This window comes from Malania oleifera, chromosome 1, assembly GCF_029873635.1.
Source record: "Malania oleifera isolate guangnan ecotype guangnan chromosome 1, ASM2987363v1, whole genome shotgun sequence".
Lineage (NCBI taxonomy): Eukaryota > Viridiplantae > Streptophyta > Magnoliopsida > Santalales > Ximeniaceae > Malania > Malania oleifera.
In genome coordinates this window covers 125498372-125522751 of record NC_080417.1, presented here as the reverse complement: position 1 = coordinate 125522751, position 24380 = coordinate 125498372, and the positions used below count along the sequence as shown (strand labels likewise).

The following is a 24380-nucleotide window of genomic DNA, read 5'->3' as shown; positions in this document are numbered from 1 at the left end:
ACTATTATTAAAGTCATCTGTCACCTAAACTTGGCACCTTATCTGGGGGCACCCATGTTACAATCACACGACACAATGCAGACACCAAGAGATGCCATCAAAAAATAAAAAAACCAACAGTCATTGCTGGTAACTGTTTCCAGCTTGTACCCGCAACTATTGCCATTGTCATCATCATTATACCCCTTCACCATCCCTCTCTCTTAAAAACATGACAGAGTTAAGGATATCGACACCTTTTACATTTAAATAGTTTGCTTAACACTAAAATAACCCAACATCCTTTACAATTAAAGGAATAACACATTAGTATTCTTCTATACCCCAAACAATTAAGTTTCTCTTCAAATGAACTCTTAACATGTACATCCCTTAAACCACTTTACTTTTTTAAATGAATCTTTAGTTTAAATCTATATATTTTGCTCATATTAGTCCATAGCCAGTCAAGTCCATGTATCAAAATTTCTATAAATTCAAACTTGAGGAATTAAATGCCTAGAAAAACCCAAAACACAGATTCAAAACCTGTAGTTGAGTCATGATGTCAGCCATACAGCACCACTAATCCCAGTCAATTCAATAGTATTCACATTGTAGCAGAATCTGATACACTTAAAGATTTTTTAGTAACTCCACTCTGCTGGCATCACGCAGAGTTCCCAAGGAGCATCAGCAAAGTTCTGAAAATTAGATCCGTCTATTGAGGTAGGGATCTGTGCTATCACAAAATAATTGTAAAGGATACTGAAGGGTGCATCTATAGAGGCTTTAAATTAATGATGAAGCCTTAATTCAATTTTTTTTTCTTGAATGCAACAATACAATTTGAATTTCATTTATCAGTTCATTTTTTTCATAAATACATACACATGTATTGAAATTATCTTTTAATTTAGGATGGCAAATGATAATATGTTGATGAAGCTTAAACTAATAATATCTGCATTCCATAGGGGATATCATGAGATTTGGTCACAAGTACATAGAAGGACAAGATATTGTCAAATTTATTTCCTAAAAATATGTAATAATTAAAAGAAATCAATATACTAATAAATAAATTAAATTCCATGGCAAGTTTTTCCTACCTTCACTCTAGAACCATGTGGGATTGACGGTGAACCATCAGCATTGTTTGGCAAAAAGATCTCCCAAACACCGAATTCATTCTGTTAACATGTCATGATGTTAAATTGAAGCACTAAATTATATTGTATGTACAAACACTTCAAAAAAAAATATTAAAATACTATACAAAACAATAAACTAGAATATATGCCCCAAGGATTTTTTAACACAAGATTGTTCAACATAAAATATCACAAGGTTATTTACATCGTTCCTCATCTTTCCATTCATCCAGCAGCTTGCATTATACACAAACTACGTAACAACTAGCAAGGACAATCTATAAAGGAGCATCCATGTCAAACATGTGTTGGAGTGCGTACACTTGAACACACCTCAAACATTTCCATATATGCTTATTTAACACACCTGGACACTTTAAAGACAATTAACTGTTTACTATTATTGCAGTTCTATTTTATTAGCTTAACATGGTATGAGAGCCCCGTAATCCAAACGTGATCAAGTGGTCATGGGTTCAATTCTTGTAGTGCGCATTTAGTTCTATTTGTTATGTTAGAGTAGCATTAGTTTTAGCATAGGGTAGTATTTTTTTTATTTGTTCAATGCTTTTCTGTCCTCAAAAATATATACTGAGTATAGGTGGTCTAAGATGCATTCGACTCTGTACTATACTCTAAAAGTGTATATGAGAGGAATTAATCTCTACCTGATAAGTATGGATCTTGAGATGCTTATGAAACAATGGGCAGAATTCTTGACTGCTAAGTTGTTGATGCCTGGGTTCAGTCCTAAGCAAACAGTTCGTGATTAGATCCTTGCCAGAGAATCCATAACCCTGTGAATGATGTGTGCACTAAAATCCTAGTGATCACTTAGATGGACCTAGCTCCTCTTCTCAAGCTTCTCTCAGGACAGTTCAGTTATGGTTAGTGCAACACTTGGCCTTGGGAAAGTCAGTGTTAGTCATAAGAGTTCAGGGTTCAGGGGGATGTCATTGATCAACCACTGGTAATTCTAGTAGAGGTGCTGTACTCCTGTTTACACTCATTGTGGAAAGGAAAACTACACAATGGACTTGAAGTAGATCCCAAAAGAAAACTGGCCTAGGACAACATGAACTTTGCCCATGATGATCTTGAAGTGGATCCTTCAATCACACCTGGCCTTTCTACTGAACAAATGAGCTTGACATCCTCAGTGTCCCAAAAAGAATATAACAACATGATCTGCATGAGTGCATGGTCCAACAACTCCAAACTCAGCCTTCTATTGCATCAACTGCTACTAAGGCCCATTCAGGAACATCGTGAGACTTCAAGATCAATCCTCTCATCCTTAGAATTCTAGTGCACCATCCCACATGATGGGTAGACCTGATCTACTTTAGTCCTTTAAACTTAGTACTCAATACTCTAATGCTTCCTCTTGATGAATAGTTACTCAAGACTCTGGCTATGCAGGTTCCCTCTTTTCCAACTATTATTCTGTCATCTGTATTGTATGTACCAATTTTCTCTTGACAATATTATCTATGATCCATTTGACAATGCTCTTAGTTGTTGACTAACCTCCTACCGATCGCATTTAGTGGTGAAGGGTTTAAGAAGGACGGACAGAGGTGGTAATCATTCCAGATTCTCTTGTATGCATTTTCCTTCTCCTTTCCTTGTGTTTCTTTGGATCAGCAGAATGCTCAAGTCAGACATCCATATCTTTTGAAGTTGAATCAAGCTTTTTCAATTTTTAAGTATGTTTCTCATATAGAATTCCAAGCATGTCAGTTAGGGAAGCATAATAGGTCTTGCTATTGCCCCATGATCAAATCTCATAGTGAATCCTTATTTTCTCATGTTCTTTCAAATATTTGGGGTCTGCGTAGGGTTATGAACCCATATTATTATCAGCAATTTGTGTTTTGTGGATGATTTCTCTTGTACAATTTCGTATTTGTTTAAAAAATAAGGCTCGGTTTCTTAATGTATTCATCCAACTTTATAATGAAATAAAGAATCAATTTTACATTAGTATTAAAGTTTGTAGTCTGATAATGCTATTGAATTTATTCAAAATCAATTTTGGTTTGTTTGTTTAGAAAAGGAACCATTCACAGTACTGCTATTGTTCATACTACCCAACAGAATAGAGCATCTGAAAGTAAGAAGAGGTATTTACTTGACATAGAGTGGCCCTTGCTTTTCCATTTGAATGTTCCAAAAACTTCTGGACGAATTTTGTCATTACAGCCAGTTTTTCAATTAATAGGATGGCTTCTAGTGTCCTGGGATGGAAAATTCCCTTCTCCACTGTGTTTCCTAATGCTCCTACTTCTCTTGTTGTGCTTTGTGTTTTTGGGTGAAACTGTTTTGTGCATGTTTAGCACATTGGAAAAAAAAAAGGTTACCCACTTGTGCTATTAAGTATCAATTTTTTTTTGTTGGACATTCTAGAATTTCTATAAGTGTTATGATCCTCAAACTCTCGCACTATGTTTGGGCAAATGGGACCTTTTTTCAAGGAATGCCTTATTGTTCTTGTGCTAAATATTCTTTGGCTGAATCTATTCTTGCTATTCATTAGTGATTCTTCTTATGTTGATCCTCTTGTTACTACACCCATCCCTTTGCAGGATAGTTCCAATAATGTTTTTGGTGACACCTCTACTACTGCTCCAAAGAAATTATTGAAGGCGGGTGAATGTTGCAAAAAAGGAATAGCATTCAAAAGCTTCTTCAATTCTCTACTGTATCAGATTCTTACTCGAGAGATCCACTTGGGTTTGCCCATTGCTCATCAAAAATGTAGCAGATCTTGTACACTGCAGCCCATGATCACTTGTCCATGGCTAAACATGTTCTTATACCTCATCTTTTATGGTGCTATCTTTTGCTTAATTCATCCTCATGGCTCTCTTTCTTCTCCACAATATTGAGGCATTTCCTAATCATTGGGTGGAAGCATGCAATGGATGTAGAAATGGAGGCCATGTCAACCGACATTGGAGTGGGTGGATCTATCAAGTGGCTTGGCTGAATTCTGTTTTTCTTTTTATTTTATTAGTTGTCAATTTTGTTTGGCCGTTATACATTTAGATAATTGGAAGTTAAAAATTCTTTCTTGCAAGGAACCTAAGGCAATTTATGCTCAGTGTGAGTGTGGCAACTTGTGTAAGTTGGGTAAGGCAATTTATGAGCAATCACCTACAGCTTAGTTTGAAAAATTCAGAATGGTATGGCTCTATTTTGATCATTCTATGTTTTTCAAGAAAATAGATATGGTGCTTTGGATGGTTTATGTCGGTGAATTCATTATTACAGGCATCGACTATGGGAGAATTCTAGATGCGAAAATGTTGGCTTTAGATGCAGTGCCAAATCAAGGAGTTGTGCATCCCTCACTATTTTCTTGATATTAAGTTTGTCCGGTACTCTTCCAAACCTCCACATCATACATCAGTGCACCTTCCTCTACAATCCTACCATTACAGTCCAACACAAACTTTGCTTCAAGAACCTTTTTAGATGTAAGATCTTCCCACCATAAATCTCTGTAGCCATGTGACTAGAAAAGCTTCAGTAAAGGGAATAGAAGATTAATGCCAGCCCACCCAACATTAGAAAATATTTCCAAAAATATAACAAACTAAAACTTTAATTGAATATACGTTCACTTGTGTCCTCGAATGAAATAGCAGTTAATAAGATTAAAATAATAAAAATGCAAGAGAAAACAAATTAGAAAGTATTATAATGAAAAAAAGAAATTAATTATAATTACTTTTTATCACTATTTTCAACTCAACTTTTAGTGCTACAAGAATAATTCTATTGTACATAAAAATTGAAAATTTGTAATAACAATTTTTTATTTTTTTTAAATGACAGTATTTTTTCACTTTTTTTGAAATTTTATGGATATTTTTATTTTACTTACATTTTAAATTCACACAGTCATTTTATTTCAATTTTAACTAAAACTTTTGTATAAATGAATGATTTAATCCCTTAAAGCCAATTCAGGATATTAAGGTACTGTAGCAACATGGTGCCACAACTTATGGTTTTCAATTTTTGCCAAAACTAAAAACAAAAACAGAAAACTAGTAACGTAAACACATGCATTCTCATAGCCTATTTCTTTAATGTACAGCAATGAAAACATAAAATAAAAAACAAAAATGATGCCAAACAACCCTATCCCCCACCCTCCCCCCAAACCATCACCACCACGGCACCACCCCAGAATACCCACACAAAAATATCTTTTGTACATACCTTTTGCCACAAAAGAGGTAGCATGAAAGAGGAACAAAAAACACACCAACAAACTAGACAATGGGTATTTATTATAACAGTAAGCCTTACATCTATAAAGAGCATTGACATTTCCACCCAGACAGCTTCTTCCCAATTTTCATTATGATAGGGTCCATCAGGCATTGGTCTTTGACCTCAAGAGGAAAGCACAAACATGAAGATGAAAGGAGAGACCCTAAAAATTGTTTTTAGGAAGTGCACATCATCCTCTTAAATACAGTTAGCATATATAATCTCTACCCAGAAATAACCGAAAGACCACAGATAATCTTTTACATGAGATAAATGATAATGTGCAATATCTTGCAACCTGAGGTGTTTCAAAGTTCAAACCCTCGCATAACAGCTTAAGGTTTAGGTTGAGGGTTCCTATATAAGCTTAATGCACTTGCGCATTAAAAGGCATGTTAGATAATAAAACCTTTTCTGGGCCCTTACCAAACAGTTTACTGCTTATAGGTTGAGTGGAGACACAACACTTGTATTTAAAGAACATTTTTTGCAGGACTGTCTTATAGCCAGTTTGTTATTGCAAGCACCAATGGGTCGAGGAATACTCACAGAAGTTTACATGATATCATAAGAAACTCATTGATGGCCCTCACTGTAGTACAGCATGTTCAACTAATTGGCACTAGGTGAATACTAAAACAATTTCTTTAGGTTAGCATATACAACAAAGATTTTGTTTTCTGAAAAGGGAATAAATTGGAAAGGTCATAGGGAAAAAGGTGAAGCAAAGTGTAACAGTCTCAGCCCAATTCCAGTAAGGTATTGTCCACTTTGGCCCACTTGCCTCACTGTATTGTCATTTAAGAGGCTCCTCACATAGTTGAAGCCTGACCCATCCTTGTAAGTCTAATATCTCTGTAATACACGTCAAATGTGGGATCATGATAGATTCTCCCATCCGATCTCTAATGCCCATGTTAGAATCCCCCCCCCCCCCCCGGGGGGCGGGTGCAGTGACTATACCTTTGTGTAGGATCCACTCACATGACAGTACCCTAAGGTGGCTTTGATAGCAAATGTAATGATCTCGGCCTACTCTGGTGAGGAATTGTCAACTTTGTCTCACTAGCCTCACGATTTTGTCCTATAAAAAGTGTCTCACATAGTTAAAGTCTAGCCCATCCTTATAATACCAAGATCTCTGAAGTAGACATACAATGTGGGATAGTGACACAAAGCAAGAGCCAACTATGCAAAACATTTAGAAACCAAAAACAGAATTTCTTTACGGCATAAGCACTATTTCAACTCCACCATATATCGATACAATGATGAAAGGTATTCTGACAATATACATACTAATGAAATACATTCAAAAGAAACCACATTTAGGTCCATGATTTAGACCAATGCCCACTCCATCCACTTTCGCATCTCAGTTTCACTACCAGACATTTAAACTATTTTCCCATTTCCAAGACACAGCCTTTCTCATCAGGAAAGAAGCAAAGTGTACCATTTCTCTTATTCATATTATCTTTTGATAAATTACCACACCCTTATTGATTAGGAATATATATCACCAGGATACAAGAACCAATGATATGGCACAAACTAAAAACAAGGCAAAGGAGAAAATGAAAAGAGGCAACAGGTAGTGCTAAATCAGCATTTTAGTAGTAGTAATAATAATAAATGATTAAGACAATGACAAAGAAAAATTAGGAAGAACAAGGATATGACAGATTCAATCATGATAAAGAAAACAAATCTAACAAAGCATGATTTAAAAAGAAAAAAATAAAAAAAAAAAGATAATATGCCAGTTCAGAAACTAAGAAATCTAAGCAAATAACACATACCTGGGTCATAACATCCGCATTAGGATTCCAATTGTTAAAATCTCCAATCAATGCCGCTGACTGAAAATTATTTAAATAATCAACATTTTTAAAGAGGAAACAAAAAAATACTATATTTAACAAATGAACTAATTCAATTGTAGCAAAAAGCCAAATTTGTTAACAAATAATAGTGTTAGGGAAATAGTAATTATTAATTTCAGTTACTTGGTAGAAAAGAGGCTAAGAGGCAAAGAGAGGAGAAATTTTCTGTGCTTGAGAGAGAGGGAGAGAGAGATGAAGTTCACAAATTTATTAGGTGGTTGTATTTGAGCAAATTGATTTAAATGTATGATTTATCTCTTGAATACTTTGGGTTACAACAAGGTGATAGAACAACCTTAGTTTCTCACACTTCCAAGGGTGCTAGAGGTGATTGTAGTGCCTGTGGTGGTAGTGGTTTTGAAAATTGAACTTTTGGTAAATGCAGTGGAAAAGGAGGGTGTGGAGGTCTACACAAAGTTTACACATTATTGTATTGGAGGACAACTTTTGTGAGACTTGTTGGGATTTGCATGGCCAACCTTTTCCAACTCTGTGACATCCCACAAGCCAAAATCTGATCGCTCTTTATCTTCTTATATGAAGCAAAAAAACATTCCTGTATCAAATTGTTCAATGGAGCAGAAAACTATTTCTGTGTCATAAGAAGAAAACTCTAGGGCGCATTTAGTTGTGGAAAACAGCCTCTTTTAATTTTCCAAAAAATTACAAGAAAAGTTAGCTATTACAAGATTTGTACGAAATAAATGAACACCAAAAAACAGTTTTGACATTATTAGCTTATGGAAATAGTTCTATTTTCAATTTTAAATGTTTCAAATAACTACAAAATGCCACCTTGTTTTCCAATTTTCCAAATTTATATAGAAAAGTTGGAAAACATCTTTTCATTACTTTCTAGATTTCTAACTCTTACTTTGAATATGGGAGCATGGAATTTGAATCTTGGACTTTAATTTGTGTGGACTATGAACAAAATTTCTTTTAAATCCACAAAAATCCAAATTCAAACCCTAAAATCCATGATTCCAAATAATGCCTCATATAAATTTTGGAAATTGGGGAAGCAAATTGTCTATTTTGTAATTATTTTGAAATCTAAATAAAAAATGAAAAATTATTTCGCACAATTAAACAAACTCTTCCTTCTCTACCTTTTTAATATGAATCTATAAAAATTAAAAAATAAGCTAAAACTTCTATAATTCATTGAAAAACTAAAAAATTGAAAAAGGAAACCCCAGAATTTCTCAAATACCAGGCTTCTCAAAAAGATTCTCTTGCCATTGCTTCCTTAGTCTGGAAAGGCAAACCTATTGCTAGTCCTTAACCTAGTTCTTACTCTTCTAAATCCTGGAATATTGAGCAGTCTCCACTGATCATATGTTGGGTATATCTAGCCTCTTCTGTGATATTCATTATTCGTTAACCATACGAGTGCTACTGTGGATGCTTCTAAAATTCCCAATAGCGAGGTAGGAACTTTGACACCAAACCTTCCACTTTATTTGTAGTCATTATATTCACCAAAAGCCTCAACTATTGTATTTCCTTCTTCAACCCCTCCATTGCTTTGAAGATTTTAATACATAAAAGAAGATTGGCAGAGGATATGAATTAATGGTCTTTACTCACTCAATTTTTCTCTTTCACTTGGTACATGCTTAACCTCTATCTCACCTATTTCACGCCCTACTATTGTGCCTCCTATTTAGTTTTATCGTTGTTAATCATTCATCCTTGGACAACTTGAAGAAAACGTTCGTAGGTAGGGAAATGAGACTTCTTTGGCATGTGAGTCTTCTCAACTGGGGCAGCAATTTTCACCTAAATTTCCTTTGCATGTTTTTCTCAGAGTTTGATGATGATTCAGAGGAGAGAGAACATAAATAAGGGGATAATTAGGGTTTGACAGAACAAGGATTTTGGTCATTTAACCCAGCTAGAGAGGGAGCGGAGATGTAAAGAACGAGCACAGCAATAGGGCTGACTGATGTTTTCATTTATTATCACAAAAATCACAAATATACCTTTAAATCACTAAACATATTGTGTCTTATTATTGAAGAAAACAATGGACATGATTATCTAGTGAAAAACCTCAGCCCATCCATATGATATACAGATATGAAGGATTTCCAACTTTATTGGAAGTAAATAAAAGAATTACAAAAATTACGTTCGTATGGAAGTATGTCATTGATATATATATATATATATATATATATATATATATATATATAGAGAGAGAGAGAGAGAGAGAGAGATAACCTTTGCTCCAGGTGCCCACTCCTTGTAAGTTATACCCGCATCACTGGAAAAAGGAATTGGGATGGATATCAGAACCGCAGCATATTAACCTAAAAGCTTTTCATAAGCAATAGAGCTATATCACAGGAGAATAAGAAATGGCCATAGAACTTAAATATGACTGAGAAAATAATGAAAAACAGTTCACATAACATCAAAATATACACACATATAAAAATAATATGAAGTGATGGAGAAAAAATAATCCACCCCTAAAGGGGAAGTGTAACATCAGGACCAGCACAAATTTAATTATTGATCAAAGCAGAAGTTTATTTAGAAAGAAGAATATACAGAGGACGAGAAATCCTCAAAATAGAAAAGGAAAAGAATAAAAGACAAAAGGAAAACTAACATAATAGGAAGATAAATTAAGCTAAAATGCTAAATAAAGCCAATCAATCATGCTGGGCATTAAAAAAAAATACTGCCAAAGCACCTAATAGAGAAAGTTCACACAGAAGCGAAGAAGACAAGTGTCCGCGTCAAATCCAGAGATGAAGCCCAGTTTTAAAAATTTTGAGAATTTCTTTCAAGCCAAACTACCCAAATAACAGGAAAAACTACACTCCACAAAATCCTCGCATTCTTTTGCTTGCCAAAGCCTCTAAATCCAGTAAACAAAAAAGCCTCCAACAAAAGAGGAAACACCCAACACGCTCCCTAACAAACCAAAAGGTATTTTTTAATAAGCACCAAGTCTGAGCCGTTAAGAAATGAATGAATATGAAACTCCCCATTAGTGCAACATATAACACACGTATCAGCTATCATGGGAGAGAGCCATATATGTTCTTCTAATAATCTGCAACAGATTATTGGTGTTTGCCAAGGCTTGATAACATAGTTTTGGGCCTGCCCATTCAACTGGCCCAGCTGTGAATTACCAGTTTGAATTTCTTTCTCACTGCCCAGTATAGAATGAAGATTCTGCTCTTGGGCCTCCTTAACCAACAGGTTTATCAGAGATTTCAATAAGCCTTTATTATTTTCAAAGAATTGGCCCAAGTCAATAGTAATCATCAAAGATCTAGGCCCAGCACACCTGACCTTCATCATCCCACCATCCATACAGGGAACCCTAGCCACCTCTGGTCTCATCTCCTCAGCTGGAACCCTTGCCCTTAGCAGCGTCAATTGATCGTGCAGAGCAGACTGAAGGATTTCCACTTGCATCTTCCCCTTACAACAAACACAAAACACCTCCGGAACACCCTTAGAAGTTCAGGAACTCCACCAGCATTGATATTTCCTCATACTACCCGACTCCAGGAGCGATTCTCATTTTTCTTTTTACTACCTACACCACCAGTGCCTGACAGAAAGAAGCTCACCAGAACAATGAATTCTTCCCCAAATCAAGACCACCCATCACCTTTGGACCTTTTATGGACAAAGATAGAATACCTTTTGACTCTCCATTCATGCCCTTCCAGGAAATTTCTTGCCCTTGTCACATGCATCACCATCCAATAAACAACATAACCCACCCAAGCACTATGAAAACCCTTGCTTAAACTTCCAACAAGAGATGAGAAACCCTGTGAGAACCATGTTGCTGCAACTGAAGAAAGTTATACTCATTGATTGCGTTGCAATTCTTCTCAAGAACAAACAGAGCTCCAACCTTCCCTACTTTATCAAATCTCAGATCAAAGGTTACTTTTGATCTGGATTGAACGAACCCCCAACATCAATAAATAAAAGTGCCATGGTAACAAGCAATTGCAAGCCAAGCAATGGAGAGTTCTTCACCTGAGAGAAAATATCATCCCAAGAAAAGCTTGTAATTCTCACCTTAAGACAAATATTCATGCGGTCATGCAGCCTTGTCACCAAAATATTACAAATTTCAGTGGTCATATTTCTAATTGCTATTTTTAAATAATGACAAAACTTCATTGAACAACTAGCACTACAACAGGAATTTTTTTAGCGTTATTTAAAGACATGAATTAATCAGACTCCTCAGCAACAAACTATAATAACTAAACCTGGTTTTGAAATTAACATTTCTTTCACCAAGTTAAGAAGCTACTCGTTAGAAACCATCTCCAATGAAACACTTACAGTGCCAGAAGTCGTAATCTAAGATACCAATATCCCAATAAGCCCTATAATATAACTTAACAGCTTAATTTCAAGAAATGCAAATAGATATCACACATCTCAAGCATTATAATGGTTGTTTTTAAATAATGATCATAGTTCGTTGAACCGTTACAATTATAACATGTGTTACCACGTTATCTCAGCATACCTTAAAACCATGCATTTTATTGACTGTTTAGCAACAAACAACAGTGACTGAGACTTAGGATTCAAAATTAACACTTCATATGCCAAGTTATTAAGTTCAAAAGTGGAAACAATCAATGTATAAATAATTGCAAAGGAAGAAGGCTTATCTTGTGATGCCAATATTCCAACACTAAACAAGAACATAAAAGCATCCTTCATGAGCTTTGCGCATAAACAAAGCTGACACAAACACATTGGTGGAGGGTAGGGGAAAGGATCTTCCCTGACTTTTTTAAAACATACTTAGTCCCCTCCAAGGGGAAAGAAAAAATATTGTTGGATTTCTAGGGAATAAATTAAGAAATTCTATTTTTTTAAATCTGAAATTACTATTTCAGTTTCTAGTAGTTTCAGTTTCCTGTTTTCTAGCCTAGAGACCTGCTGATTTGATTTGCTGATTTTGTGGTGATTTGATTTGCTGATTTTGTGGCCTTCCTAATTTGGTGGCCTTCCTCTACTATTTATCTTGTAATCGTGTCTCTTAAAATTTAATAAGAATGGTTATTCTTCTTCTCAAAAATCCTTCATGGTATCAGAGCCTCGTGCTCTTTTTCTATTTTGTTCTTTCTTCTGATGATGTCGTATAAGTCGGCGATGACCGGCGCCCAAAAAAATTCTACCGGAAAAAACCGATACACTTCCGAAACCATTCCGCCCAATCCCACTATTCCTCCCAGGTCTGTATCTGCTGATTACTATTCCCAGAATTCAGCCCTTTTTCTCACGGTTACAAAACTCAATGGGCACAACTACCTCGAGTGGGCTCAATCCGTAAAATTGGCGATCTCTCACAGAGGCAAAATAAATCATTTGACTAGCAAAATATCGAAACCTGCTGCTGGTGACCCTGATCTAAAAAAATGGCTGTCCGAAAATTCTCTTTTTATTGCTTGGCTCATCAATTCCATGAAACTTGCCATTGGAAAACCTCACCTATTTCTTCCCACTGCTAAATACGTTTAGGCAGCCGTTCAAGATCCTTATTTGGACCTAGAGAATTCTTGTCAAATATTTGAGTTGAAAACTCAACTCAGGAGATCCAAGCAGAATGATTGTGATGTTGCTACTTATTACAACGAATTGGTAACGTTATGGCAATAACTTGATCAGTGTAACGATGATGTTTGGGAGAATTCAAAAGACCACGCTCGCCACAAGAAGAGAGAGGAAAACGACAAGGTTTACATGTTTTTAGCCGGCCTAAATCGGAGTTTGGACGAGGTCCAAGGCCGCATTCTCGGCAAGAAGCCATTGCCCTCTATTCGGGAAGTTTTTTCCGAAGTTAAATGTGAGGAGTAAAGGAGAAAAATCATGCTGCGCAACACCGAACCTGGTTCTAACCTGGAACCTGAGAGCTCTGCTCGTGTCAAGAAGTGTTAATTCTGACAACGACGGGCATAAGAAACCGTGGTGCAAGCATTGCAAAAAAACCATGGCATAAGAAGGAGACATGTTGAAAGCTTCATGGTAAACCAGCAAATTGGAAGCCAAAATCCAAACGAGACAGTCACGCCTACCAACCTACGGCTGAAGAGACTCAAGAGCCTTCTACCAACTCGAATGCAGTCCCTTTTACCAAGGAGCAATTAGAACACCAGTACAAATTGTTTCAATCTCCAAAACTGTCCTTAACTCTATCTTGTTCTTTGGTATAGAAGGGTAACTTTCTTGCTACTGCGTTTTTAGGTGTTATTCCTAATTTTGTTCATTATTGGATAATTGATTCTAGCATAACTGACCATATAACTAGTTGCTCCAAATTGTTCTCATCCTATAGTCCGTGTGCAGGCAATAGAAAGGTCAAAATTGCAGATGGTTCACTCTCGATAATTGTCGAGATAGGAACTATCAAACTCACTTTGTTGCTAACTCTCCATGATTTGCTCCACGTTCCAAATTTGTCTTGCAATTAGTTGTCCATCAGTAAAATTACCTCTGATCATCAATGTCAAGCTAATTTCTACTCTTCTTATTGTGAGTTTTAGTAATTGACCACGGGGAGGATGATTGGCAGTGCTTGCTTTAAATTCGAGTAGACAACGTCAAAGTACTTGCTTAAATTATGTTTCTGTTTTCAAAGATAATGATATCATGTTATGGCATTATAAGTCAGGTCATCCTAGTTTTCAATATTTAAAATACTTGTTTCCCAATTTATTTCGGAATAAAAGTCCATCTTCTTTTCAATGTGAAGTTTGTCAGTTTGCTAAACATCATCGTACATCCTTTTCCACCTGACCCTACAAACCAACTATACCATTTACTATGATTCACAGTGATATCTGGGGCCCATGTAGAACATCTACGTATTCTGGCAAAAAATGGTTTGTGACCTTTATTGATGATCATGAGATTAAGTTGGGTTTATTTGATAAAGGAAAAATCTGAAATGGAAACAATTTTCAAAAATGTTTACACCTTGGTGCAAACGCAATTTCAAAAAACATTCAAATATTGCAAAGGGTTAATGGTTGAGAATATTTCAAAAACATTTTGGGCCAATTTTTTCTTGAAAAAGAAATTGTTCATCAAAGTTTTTGTGTCGACACTCCGCAACAAAATGGTTTGGCCGAAAGAAAACACAAACACTTATTCGAAGTAGCTTGAGCATTGCTTTTTACCAATCACGTACCTAAATATCTTTGGGGTGAAGATGTTCCTACTGCTACATATCTCATAAATAGAACGCATAATAAGGTTTTAAGCTTTGAAACACCTTTCGATGTTTTTCATAGGTTTTATCCAACAAATTGGCTATCTTTTTCTTTACCACTAAAGATAATTGGTTGTATCGCTTTTTTTATGTTCATAGTCATAATCGAGGAAAACTTGAACCCCGAGCCACAAAATGTGTGTTTGTTGGTTATGCTCCCGCTTAAAAGCGGTATAAACGTTTTGAACCCGTTTCCAAAAGAAAATGTTTGTTACCATGGATGTTACATTCTTCGAATAACATCCCTATTTTACGCCTCATCTTCAAGGGGGGGAATCTAAACAAAGATTCGGCTGTGTTCATGATTTTTTCCAAACCGAAGACTCGCAAAATGATCCTTCTCCAACTTTGACTATTCAACCTGAAAACCCAAGCTTTATTATACCAGGAGAAAGTGAGTTGAGTTTTTAGATACTGAAAAGGCAGGTCTTCCTACAGTGCCATCTCATTATGTTCATGATCCTATAATGACTAACAAAGGAGAAAAAGGAAAAAAAAACACCACAGCGTTGGTACCATTTGACATTGTCTACTCGTGATAGAGGACAACTCAAAAGAAAGGGTCTTCCAATCCTTTACACTGTCCAAAATCCGTAAACCCTCCAAGTAATGTCCTCGCCGAGCCTCTACCTCATGTTCAGTCCATTTCATCTTCAAGTTCTGAGTCCTCTAGTTCTAAACCCGAGTTTGGTTCCAATCCTGAGTTTGATGATTCTGAACTTCCCATTGTTGTCCAGAAGGGTGTGAGGTCTTGCACCCAACATCCATTGTCCAATTATGTGTCATATGAAAATCTTTCACCTGTTTTTCGTGCTTTTACCTCACAATTGTCTTGTATGGAGATTCATAATACTGTGTAGGATGCTCTGAAAGATCTTGAGTGGAAGGAGGCTATCTTCGAGGAGACGAAAGCTCTTGAAAAAAATGGCACGTGGGAGTTAGTTGATCTACCAAGAGGAAAGACAACTGTAGGGTGCAAACGGGTGTTTACAGTCAAGTATAAATCTGATGGCTCTCTAGAACGGTATAAAGCTCGATTGGTCGCCAAGGGATTCACTCAGACCTATGGCATTGATTACTTGGAGACATTTGCCCCAATCACAAAGCTAAACTCTGTAAGAGTTCTTTTGTCACTTGCAGCTAATCGTGACTAGCTTCTGCAACAGTTGGACATAAAAAATGCATTTCTTAATGGAGACCTGGAGGAAGAAGTGTACATGGATGCACCTCCAGGATTTGGTGAAAAGTTTGGCACAAAGGTGTGTAAACTCAAGAAGTCTTTATATGGGTTAAAACAGCCACCAAGAGCCTAGTTTGAGAAATTCACTCAATTTATTAAAAGCCAGGAGTATACTCAAGGGAAAGGTGATCATACCATGTTTACAAGACATTCACAGGAAGGGAAGATAGCAATATTGATTGTGTATGTAGACGATATAATTCTCACGAGAGATGATGTACTTGAGATGAACCGATTGAAGACTTCCCTCTCATCAACATTTGAGGTCAACGACTAAGGATCTCTGAGGTATTTCCTTGGAATAGAGGTTGCTCGGTCAAAGAAAGGGATCGTTGTCTCCCAACAGAATTATGTCCTTGACCTCCTTAAGGAGAGGCCAGCAGACACTCCAATAGATCCCAATTAGAAACTTGAAGATGACAAGGAAACTGATCCAATGAATACAACTCGGTATCAAAAGTTGGTGGGAAAGTTAACTTACTTATCACATACATGGCCTGATATTGCTTTTGCTGTGAGTTTGGTAAGCCAGTTTAAGCATTCACCCTACAATAAACATATTGAAGCAGTTTATCGGATTCTCAGATACTTAAAAAGTACACCAGGCAAGGGTTTACTCTTCCAAAAGACCACACAACAGAACATAGAGGCATACATTGATGCAGATTAGGCAGGCTCAGTTATTAGAAGGAGATCCATGTCAGGATACTATACTTATGTCTGGGGAAATATGGTCACATGGCGAAGCAAGAAACAGAATGTGGTTGCAAGGAGCAGTGTCGAGGCATAATATAGGGCTATGGCTAACGGAGTCTTTGAGATGCTATGGCTGAAGAGAATTCTTGAAGAGCTGCGGATGCCAGTGAACATGCCAAGAAGTTGCATTGTGACAACAAAGCTGCCATAAGTATTGCTTAAAATCCAACACAACATGATCGCACGAAGCATGTAGAGATTGACTGACACTTCATAAAAGAGAAGATTAATAGTGGAGATGTTTGCATGCCTTTTGTTCTACTACTCAACAAATAGTCGATGTCTTCACCAAAGGACTTTTCAGACCTAGTTTTGAGCTCCTTGTAAGCAAGTTGGGCATGATAGATATCTACACACCAACTTGGGGGGGTGTGTTGGATTTCTAGGGAATAAATTATGAAATTCTATTTTTTAAAATCTGAAATTACTATTTCAGTTTCTAGTAGTTTCAGTTTCCTGTTTTCTAGCCTAGAGATCTGCTGATTTGATTTGCTTATTTTGTGACCTTCCTAATTTGGTGGCCTTCCTCTACTATTTATCTTGTAATCGTGTCTCTTGAAATTCAATAAGAATGCTCATTCTTCTTCTCAAAAGTCCTTCAAATATATATATATATATATATATATATATATATTTTACAGTGTCCCATTAAAAAATGTCTTCGGCCTATAATTTTTTGAATATCATCTCCCTCTCTCCCCACCCCCCAAACCAAAAAAAACCACTATATATGCAGACATATATACAAATTCATATTCCAAAGCATCATCTTAGTGTCCCCTACTCCAAAGCACTTCCAAACCAAAAGCTTCAATAAGTTTCAAATATTTCACAATGATAAGATCCAAACAAAACATTGACACTCCAAAAGATCAGCCCTTCCACCTACTCTTTGTCCTTCTAGCTTGTATACCATCCTTGTCCATTTTTCCCTTTTACTCGGCACAGTTGTTCTGTTTCTGGGATGGGGGTGGGGTGGGGATCGGGGTAGAGGAGAGGGGAGGATGGGGAGCATTGGTACCACTAAACTGTACAAGGTAAGAGTTGCATTAAGTTGTACAATATAAAGATTCAGCAAAACGGACCTATATAAAATGTGATTAAGGGAGTCAAGAGACATATGCTGACTTTAAATAGGTATTCCTCAACTGATAACTATAATCATGCCCCAACATAAGCCAATATTACAAACTTGGAATTAAAATCAAACAGAGTTTAGAATACAAAATCAAATAAGTATGGTTAGCCCATCAACAAATTTTGTATATGCATAACAAGCCATTTTAAAAATTAAAAAAGAGCAGAAAAATAAACAAAATAAAATAAAATAACGCCATACTCCTTTGAGGATAATAACACCATACTCCTAGATGATTCTATAATTCTTATATATTTATTAAATTATTTGCAGCTACTGATCTTAAATTATGATAACTAATAAAATAACAAAAAAAAAAACAAGGGCCAACAAACAGATAAGCCAGAGAATTTGAAGAAATCACCAGAAACTAAGTAACAGAATCAGCTTATAAACATTACTGTGGCTGCATCATTGTCAAAAGTTGAGAAAAGGTTATTAAAAAACAATGCTAATTATGTGTCCCTAAGGTTATTTGATTCCTTCATAGTAGCTTCAAATTTCAATGTGACAGGAATAGCCTAACGAAACAGTTGAAATCATCACATTCAAGGCCAAACAGTTACATTAAAATTAAAGAATATTTCCTAAAATGACACCTTAACAAAGTGTCATGAGGACACACATTAGCAAAATCCTTTGTGAAAGGCATTGCATTCAGATAATTAACAGTTACTGCAAAAATATACAAGTTAGGAATTTTGTGTGCCAAAATCAACAAAACTGGCACATGCATCAAACTTGAAATGTTTGGAAAAGAAAAAATACCTGCGTATGAAACCAAACTTCTCATAACCACGAGAAAACACTTCCAAACCACCTTCATACTTGTCAATCGCCTCACGCATTTTTTTGTATTGTCCATACCTGCAATTGGAGAAGTACACTATTAGCATTGGGTAAGTTAAGAGTCTTTGACCTAAAAGACACAAACACGCACGACAATCATCTAGTAAATTGTAGCAAGGTTCATCAAATTTAAAAAAATAAAAAACAATAAAAAAACAGAAAAACAAAACTGCCACAAGGTCAGTTTTGCTGTAAGCCTGTAAGTAACGTAGAAAGCCATCTTCCATGTAGAGTGTTACCATGCAATGCCCACTTCAAACAATTCTTAGGAGCTTGCAGATATTGACACATGTTGTGGTCCAAGGATTTTCATGAAATATCTGTTGAGAGAAACAACACTGATTTAAACTCTTGGATGCAAGAAGTCAATAGCAATGCCCACTTCAAACAATTCTTAGGAGCTTGCAGATATTGCAGTTTATAGTAATTGCACGAGTTGTGGTCCAAGGATTTTCATGATGAATCTCTTGAGAGAAACAACACTGATTCAAACTCTTGGACGCAAGAAGTCAATAGCAATGAAGGGATCTATTGGAGGCAAATATCAACGGCACTTTAGCTCATAAAAGGATAAAAAAATACAGAATCCTTTCAGATTTGCTAAAACATAGAAGATATAACTGAATGAAAGTGATGGAGTTTGAAGGTGCAGTAATGAAAGGCAATGATGCCTTATTTGTTGGAGGCCTTTTTAGGAGAGACTGCCAAAGCTGACGTCAACAGGATGAATCTACAAGGACAGATGAAATGACAATGGCTTTTTAACAAGCTAACTGGGGGTGGTGAAGACATTCCCTTGTTGTTTCAGGACATCATCAACAGTGCAAGTTTTCCCGAAATCTAAATGATACTTTGATGACTCCACTTACCAAAGAAAGGCAGTGCTACCAACATCAAAGATTTTAGACCAAGTAGCCTTGCTGAATGTATACTGCATATACAAAATTTCTGATATTCTTGCCACACCGTTGAAAAAGGGTAATGGGAGGATGATCTCTCATTCTCAGCAGGAATTTTTGGGAGGCATTCAAATCTTTGATAAAGTGCTCATTGTTAGTGAATGTATGGATTCAAGGTTCAAGGTGGCAAGGAACATGTTACTTGCAAGCTTAGCATTGACCATGTGAATTGAAAGTTCCTGGTGCCTATATCATGGAGAGAGTGGGTTTGGGGAGTTTGGAAAAATTGGAAGCCTTATTGCATTTCTATTTCCACTCCAAGATATTCTATATGTATTAATGGTTCCCCAACCAATTCTTTTGTACTTCAAGGGGTATTATGCAAGAAGATCCCCTCCATCCTTTCCCTTTCTTCTTGGTCGTGGAAGTCCTCACTCAAAAACTAACTAGGGTGGTTAAGCAGAACCTTCTTAGGGGTTTCAAAGCTTTGCGGCTTTCTCCAAACCTCCACGAAAAGCATGAGGATGTTAAAAGGAAGAGCAGGACCATTTTACATCTCCTAATTGCCACCAAGAACAAAGTTCTTTTGAGATGTGTTTGCCTTTGTTATGAAGTGATCCAACCTAAATTTTAATTCAGAGGGGTGGTTAATGACTCAATGGGAAACCTCTTTCCAAAATTTTGGGGTGCTAGTTAGGGTAACTTGCAATCACCTACTAATGCCTTCCTTCCCTAGTGCCAAGCTCAAAGATGAGAAAGTGTAAGATCATTGTTAAATTTGATAGGACTTTGTCAGGTGGAAATAAATTTGTCTTACAGGGAAAGTAGACCTAACCCCATTGAATATGCTTTCTCTAGCCACAAGATCTGTTTCAAGTCCTTCTTTCGTTATCCCAAAGTTTGTGTCAATCAAAACAAGAATATTCCAAGAAAAATTCTATAGGGGGGTTTTGTGGATGTTTACAAGTAACATCTTGACAAATTGAAAGGAGGTGAAACAAAATATTCCCAAGGTCATTTGGATGATGAGATCTTGTGGTGCTTAACCAAGCCCTTTTTATTGAAATGGCTTTGGAGACATCTAGTTGTGGAAACGCATGGTACGCAAAGGAACGGTTGGCTGCAAAGTTGGGTCATAAAACTCAATAGACCTTTAAGAATTCATTGTCAAAGCAAACTACGGGAATCTCTCCTCGCATGCCTCTTGGGAAGCAAACTAGGGACTCTTCCAATTACTTGCTTTCCTCTTGGTGCAAAATTCGAAGACAAAGGTGTCTAGGATCCAATCATTGAAAGAATCGAAAGTTAGCTAGACAATTGGAAAAGGAATTACCTATCTAAAGGGGGGAAACTTATCCATGTAAAGAGCACTCTTTCCAACCATTTGGTCTATTATATGTCCCCCTTCCCTATCCTTTGCACAATTGCCAAAAAGGTTTGAGGGAATTCTAAGGAGATTTCATTGGAGGACTTTCGGGAGGAATTCAGATATGATCTACTAAAATGCGGAGTTGTCAAACAATCTCTAAGATTTGGAGATTTATCCAATTTACTTTCAATAAAGCTCTCTTGGAAATATGGCTTTGGAGATCCATGAAGAAGGATAATCTTTGGAGGGAAGTAATCACTTCAAAGTTCTGTTTTCGCATAATAGTTAGACCACTAAAGCACATAAAGGACCACATGGTGTCAAAATTTAGAAATTCATCAAAAAAAAAGGATTGGGAGGTGGGATGCTAATTTAGGAATTAGATGTTCTCTAGAAAGCCCATGGAGGTGTATATCTCAAGTCTACCCCCTATTTGTTTCTCACACTTAGTCTAGGGTAATGGTTCTCGTATTCAATTTTGGGGAGACTTATGGGTGGGTAATCATGCTTTATTGTATTATTTTCCTTGTCTTTATCGTTTGATTTCAGGCCATAATGAGATTATTTCTTTCTTGATTTCTAATGGCCATTTATTTTCTTATGACTTCCATTTTCCGTAGAACTCATATCTTGAGTGTTGGGAGTATGGATTTCGAGGCTTGGATTTGGATTTGTGCGGATTTGGACAAAATATAATATAAAATTACATTGAATTTCCTCCAAATCCACACAAATCCAAAGCCAATGCTCAAAATACATGCTCCCAAACATTATCGTAATGATAGATAGATGGACGAGTTGTCTTCCCTATTGATATTATTGGGGATTTGTTGTCCTTCCTTTTGAGTGGTAACGTTCTTGGTCTTTAGACTATTCGGGGGCTTATTCTTGCAAATATTGCTTTGACTACTTGATTAATGCTAATATTTCCTTTCCACTCCACAGAATTATTTGTAAGGCCAAAGTTCCCCCTTATATCAAGGCTTTTATTTGGTTGGTTATAAAACTTATGCTTAATAGAGTTACCAACAACAATGTGTTGCAGAATATAAGACCTTCAAAGGCACTTTCTCCCAATATATGTTTTCTTTGTTATGATAGTTCTAAAACAGCAACTCATTTGTTTTTGCACAGCTTGTTTGCTTGGAATATATGGAATAAGTTTTTTGGTCTTTTGGGAGAAAATTAGGTTTGTACAAAGTTGGTGGAGGATAGTTGGCCACTTCTTATGTTTTCTTTGTCATGATAGTTCTAAAACAGCAACTCATTTATTTTGGGCTGCTCATTTGCTTGGAATATAAGTCTTTTGGGAGAAAATTGGGTTTCTATAAAGTTGGTGGAGGATTTGTTGGTCACTTCTTTTGCTGGTTTTGGTAACAAGAAGGATGCTCAAGCTTTGTGGATGTGTGCGGTTACCGCAGTTCTATGGGTTTTATGGGCTGAAAGAAATGCTCCTATTTATGGAAGGAAAAAACTGAATGACTCATTGTTATGGGAAAAGATTCTTTATTTGGCCTCTCTTTGGTGTGCTTCTGCTGGTTGTTTTAAAGGAGTGAGGTTGTTTGATATCCAATGGGATTGGTTGGCTTTATTAGTTTGATCGTTTGGGTTTTGTTTTATTTTTTATTTTCACTTTTTTCTTTCTTCTGTTGTGCAGGATTTTTTGTTCTCCTTCTTATACATTCTTCTTTCTATAATAAAGTTATCTTCTTTTGCAATAAGAAAAAAAGGTAGGGAGAACTTTTTTTCCCTTACTCCTCTGAGTGGGAAATGTGGCACAATGTCTTTAATCTCCCCTTAGAACCAAACTCCCTTCTATATTCAGTTTGGCTCATGACAAGGAAGCCCTCATTAGTAATCATCTCCAAAAATCTAAGCAAGGGAATATTTGGAATTTTCCTTTGATTAGGAATGCTTTTGATCGAGACTTGAAGCGACTTACTGATTATTTGATTGCTTATACAAGATACACTGTTGTACCACCACAAATGATCCCAAGTGGAACACTGTTGTAGCATCACAAATGATCCCAAGTGGAACCTGGAAACTAAAGACATGTTCATAGTCGGATCCTCATATAGGAAACTCATCACTTGGCCAGAACCATATAACTTTCCTTGGAAGCTAATCTAGAGAATGGTAGCCTCAACTAAAGTGGCTTGCTTTGCATGGGAAGCAACTCTTGGGAAAATTTTACTGGACAACCTTTAGTAAAGGGGGCACCTCTTGTCTACCGTTAACCACACCCTCTTGCACTGTTCCTAGACTAGAGCCCCATGAAACCTAGTCATCTCCCCAATGGGCCATTGCTAGAACAGTAGGAGAGTTACAAACATGAAAGGGAGTCCGTGATAATAAGGAGAGGAAGAAAGCCTTGTCCCTCATTCCCCTTGCCATCTTTTGGTTGGTGTGGAGGGAAAGGAATAAGAGGCCCTTTGAAGGAACAGCAACACCCCTACAAGTTTTGAAAGACCACTGGATCACAACTGTTACTAGATGGCATAGTAATTTACCTTTGTTGACCCATTTGTAATTCCTGATTATTTTGACACCCTGCTGAGCAGTTAAGTGTATGGGTGTTAGTAAATGCATCCTTTTGATGCACTTTAACTAATCTCTCTTTCGTTGATCGTTAAAAAAAAAAAATCATTGCCTAAGCTTTGAAGGTTATTCTTTAATTTACTTCTGTTTTGGTTGGCAACATTTAATCCATTCTCTTCAGTATGATGAACTGTGTTGTCAGGGCCCCCACTACCCCCTCCCCCCAACAAAAAAAAGGGCATCCATTCCCCCTACTTATTAGCATAGGCATCCAAAACGTGGCCTTAATAGGCAAGTGTTTCCATTTTTTCAGTAGGGTAGAAAAATGGGGAAGGGATGTTCCTTGGAATTCAAACATTCAAAAGGGATGCTTATTGGGATCATGAGGAGTTTGATATTTTCTTCTAAAAGCTCTAAGGTCTGGTGTGAAGAAAAAGAAAAAAAAAAAAAAAAGCAGCAGGATGAAAAAAAAGTGGGGTTGTAACAACTAAATTCATTGCCGACCCGACTGCACGTGCCATCAGCATCAGTTCTTATTCCTCACCAATGTCACAGAAAACAGTTGGACAAGGGGAGAGAGAGAGAGTGAGGGTGCTAATCGGAACCAAGCACCATCACTGGTTAAACTATATAATTTCAGCAGCTTGCAGGAGATTTACATTGCAGGAAAAGATAAAAACAATCACCCAAACACCATTGCAGGAGCTTTCCTTCCAGCCTCTAACAACCAACCCAGAAACCTATCATCGCAACTAACTGGTAAGCTCCCATCATTGCAAGCCACCAGTGCCTTTTCCAACCTTATACCCAAGAACCAACCCTGCAGCCTTTCTTTAACCCGATCCAGGGCCAAACCCATTCACCATACTCATCTAACCAATTACTAAGACCAGCCACACACAAACCCAGCTTCTTATTTGAGCAGGGCAATTACTGCTTTCACTTGATACCCTTATTTAACGTCAGAGAGAGAGAGAGAGAGAGAGATGGGGAAAACAAA

General features: G+C 36.7%; 1 protein-coding gene across 2 annotated transcripts in view; it reads right to left on the bottom strand.

Moving 5' to 3' along the window:
* The window catches only part of LOC131154022 (1,4-alpha-glucan-branching enzyme 1, chloroplastic/amyloplastic-like), an 86009-nt gene that overhangs the window by 45794 nt on the left and 15835 nt on the right, over positions 1 to 24380 (bottom strand). For both annotated transcript variants that reach the window (XM_058106481.1, XM_058106484.1), the window contains exons 4-7: positions 18491 to 18589; positions 9536 to 9578; positions 7223 to 7282; positions 1092 to 1172 (exon numbers count right to left, since the gene is read on the bottom strand). In XM_058106481.1, coding sequence (XP_057962464.1) covers positions 1092 to 1172; positions 7223 to 7282; positions 9536 to 9578; positions 18491 to 18589 — 283 coding nt within the window. The remainder of the gene's footprint in view (positions 1 to 1091; positions 1173 to 7222; positions 7283 to 9535; positions 9579 to 18490; positions 18590 to 24380) is intronic.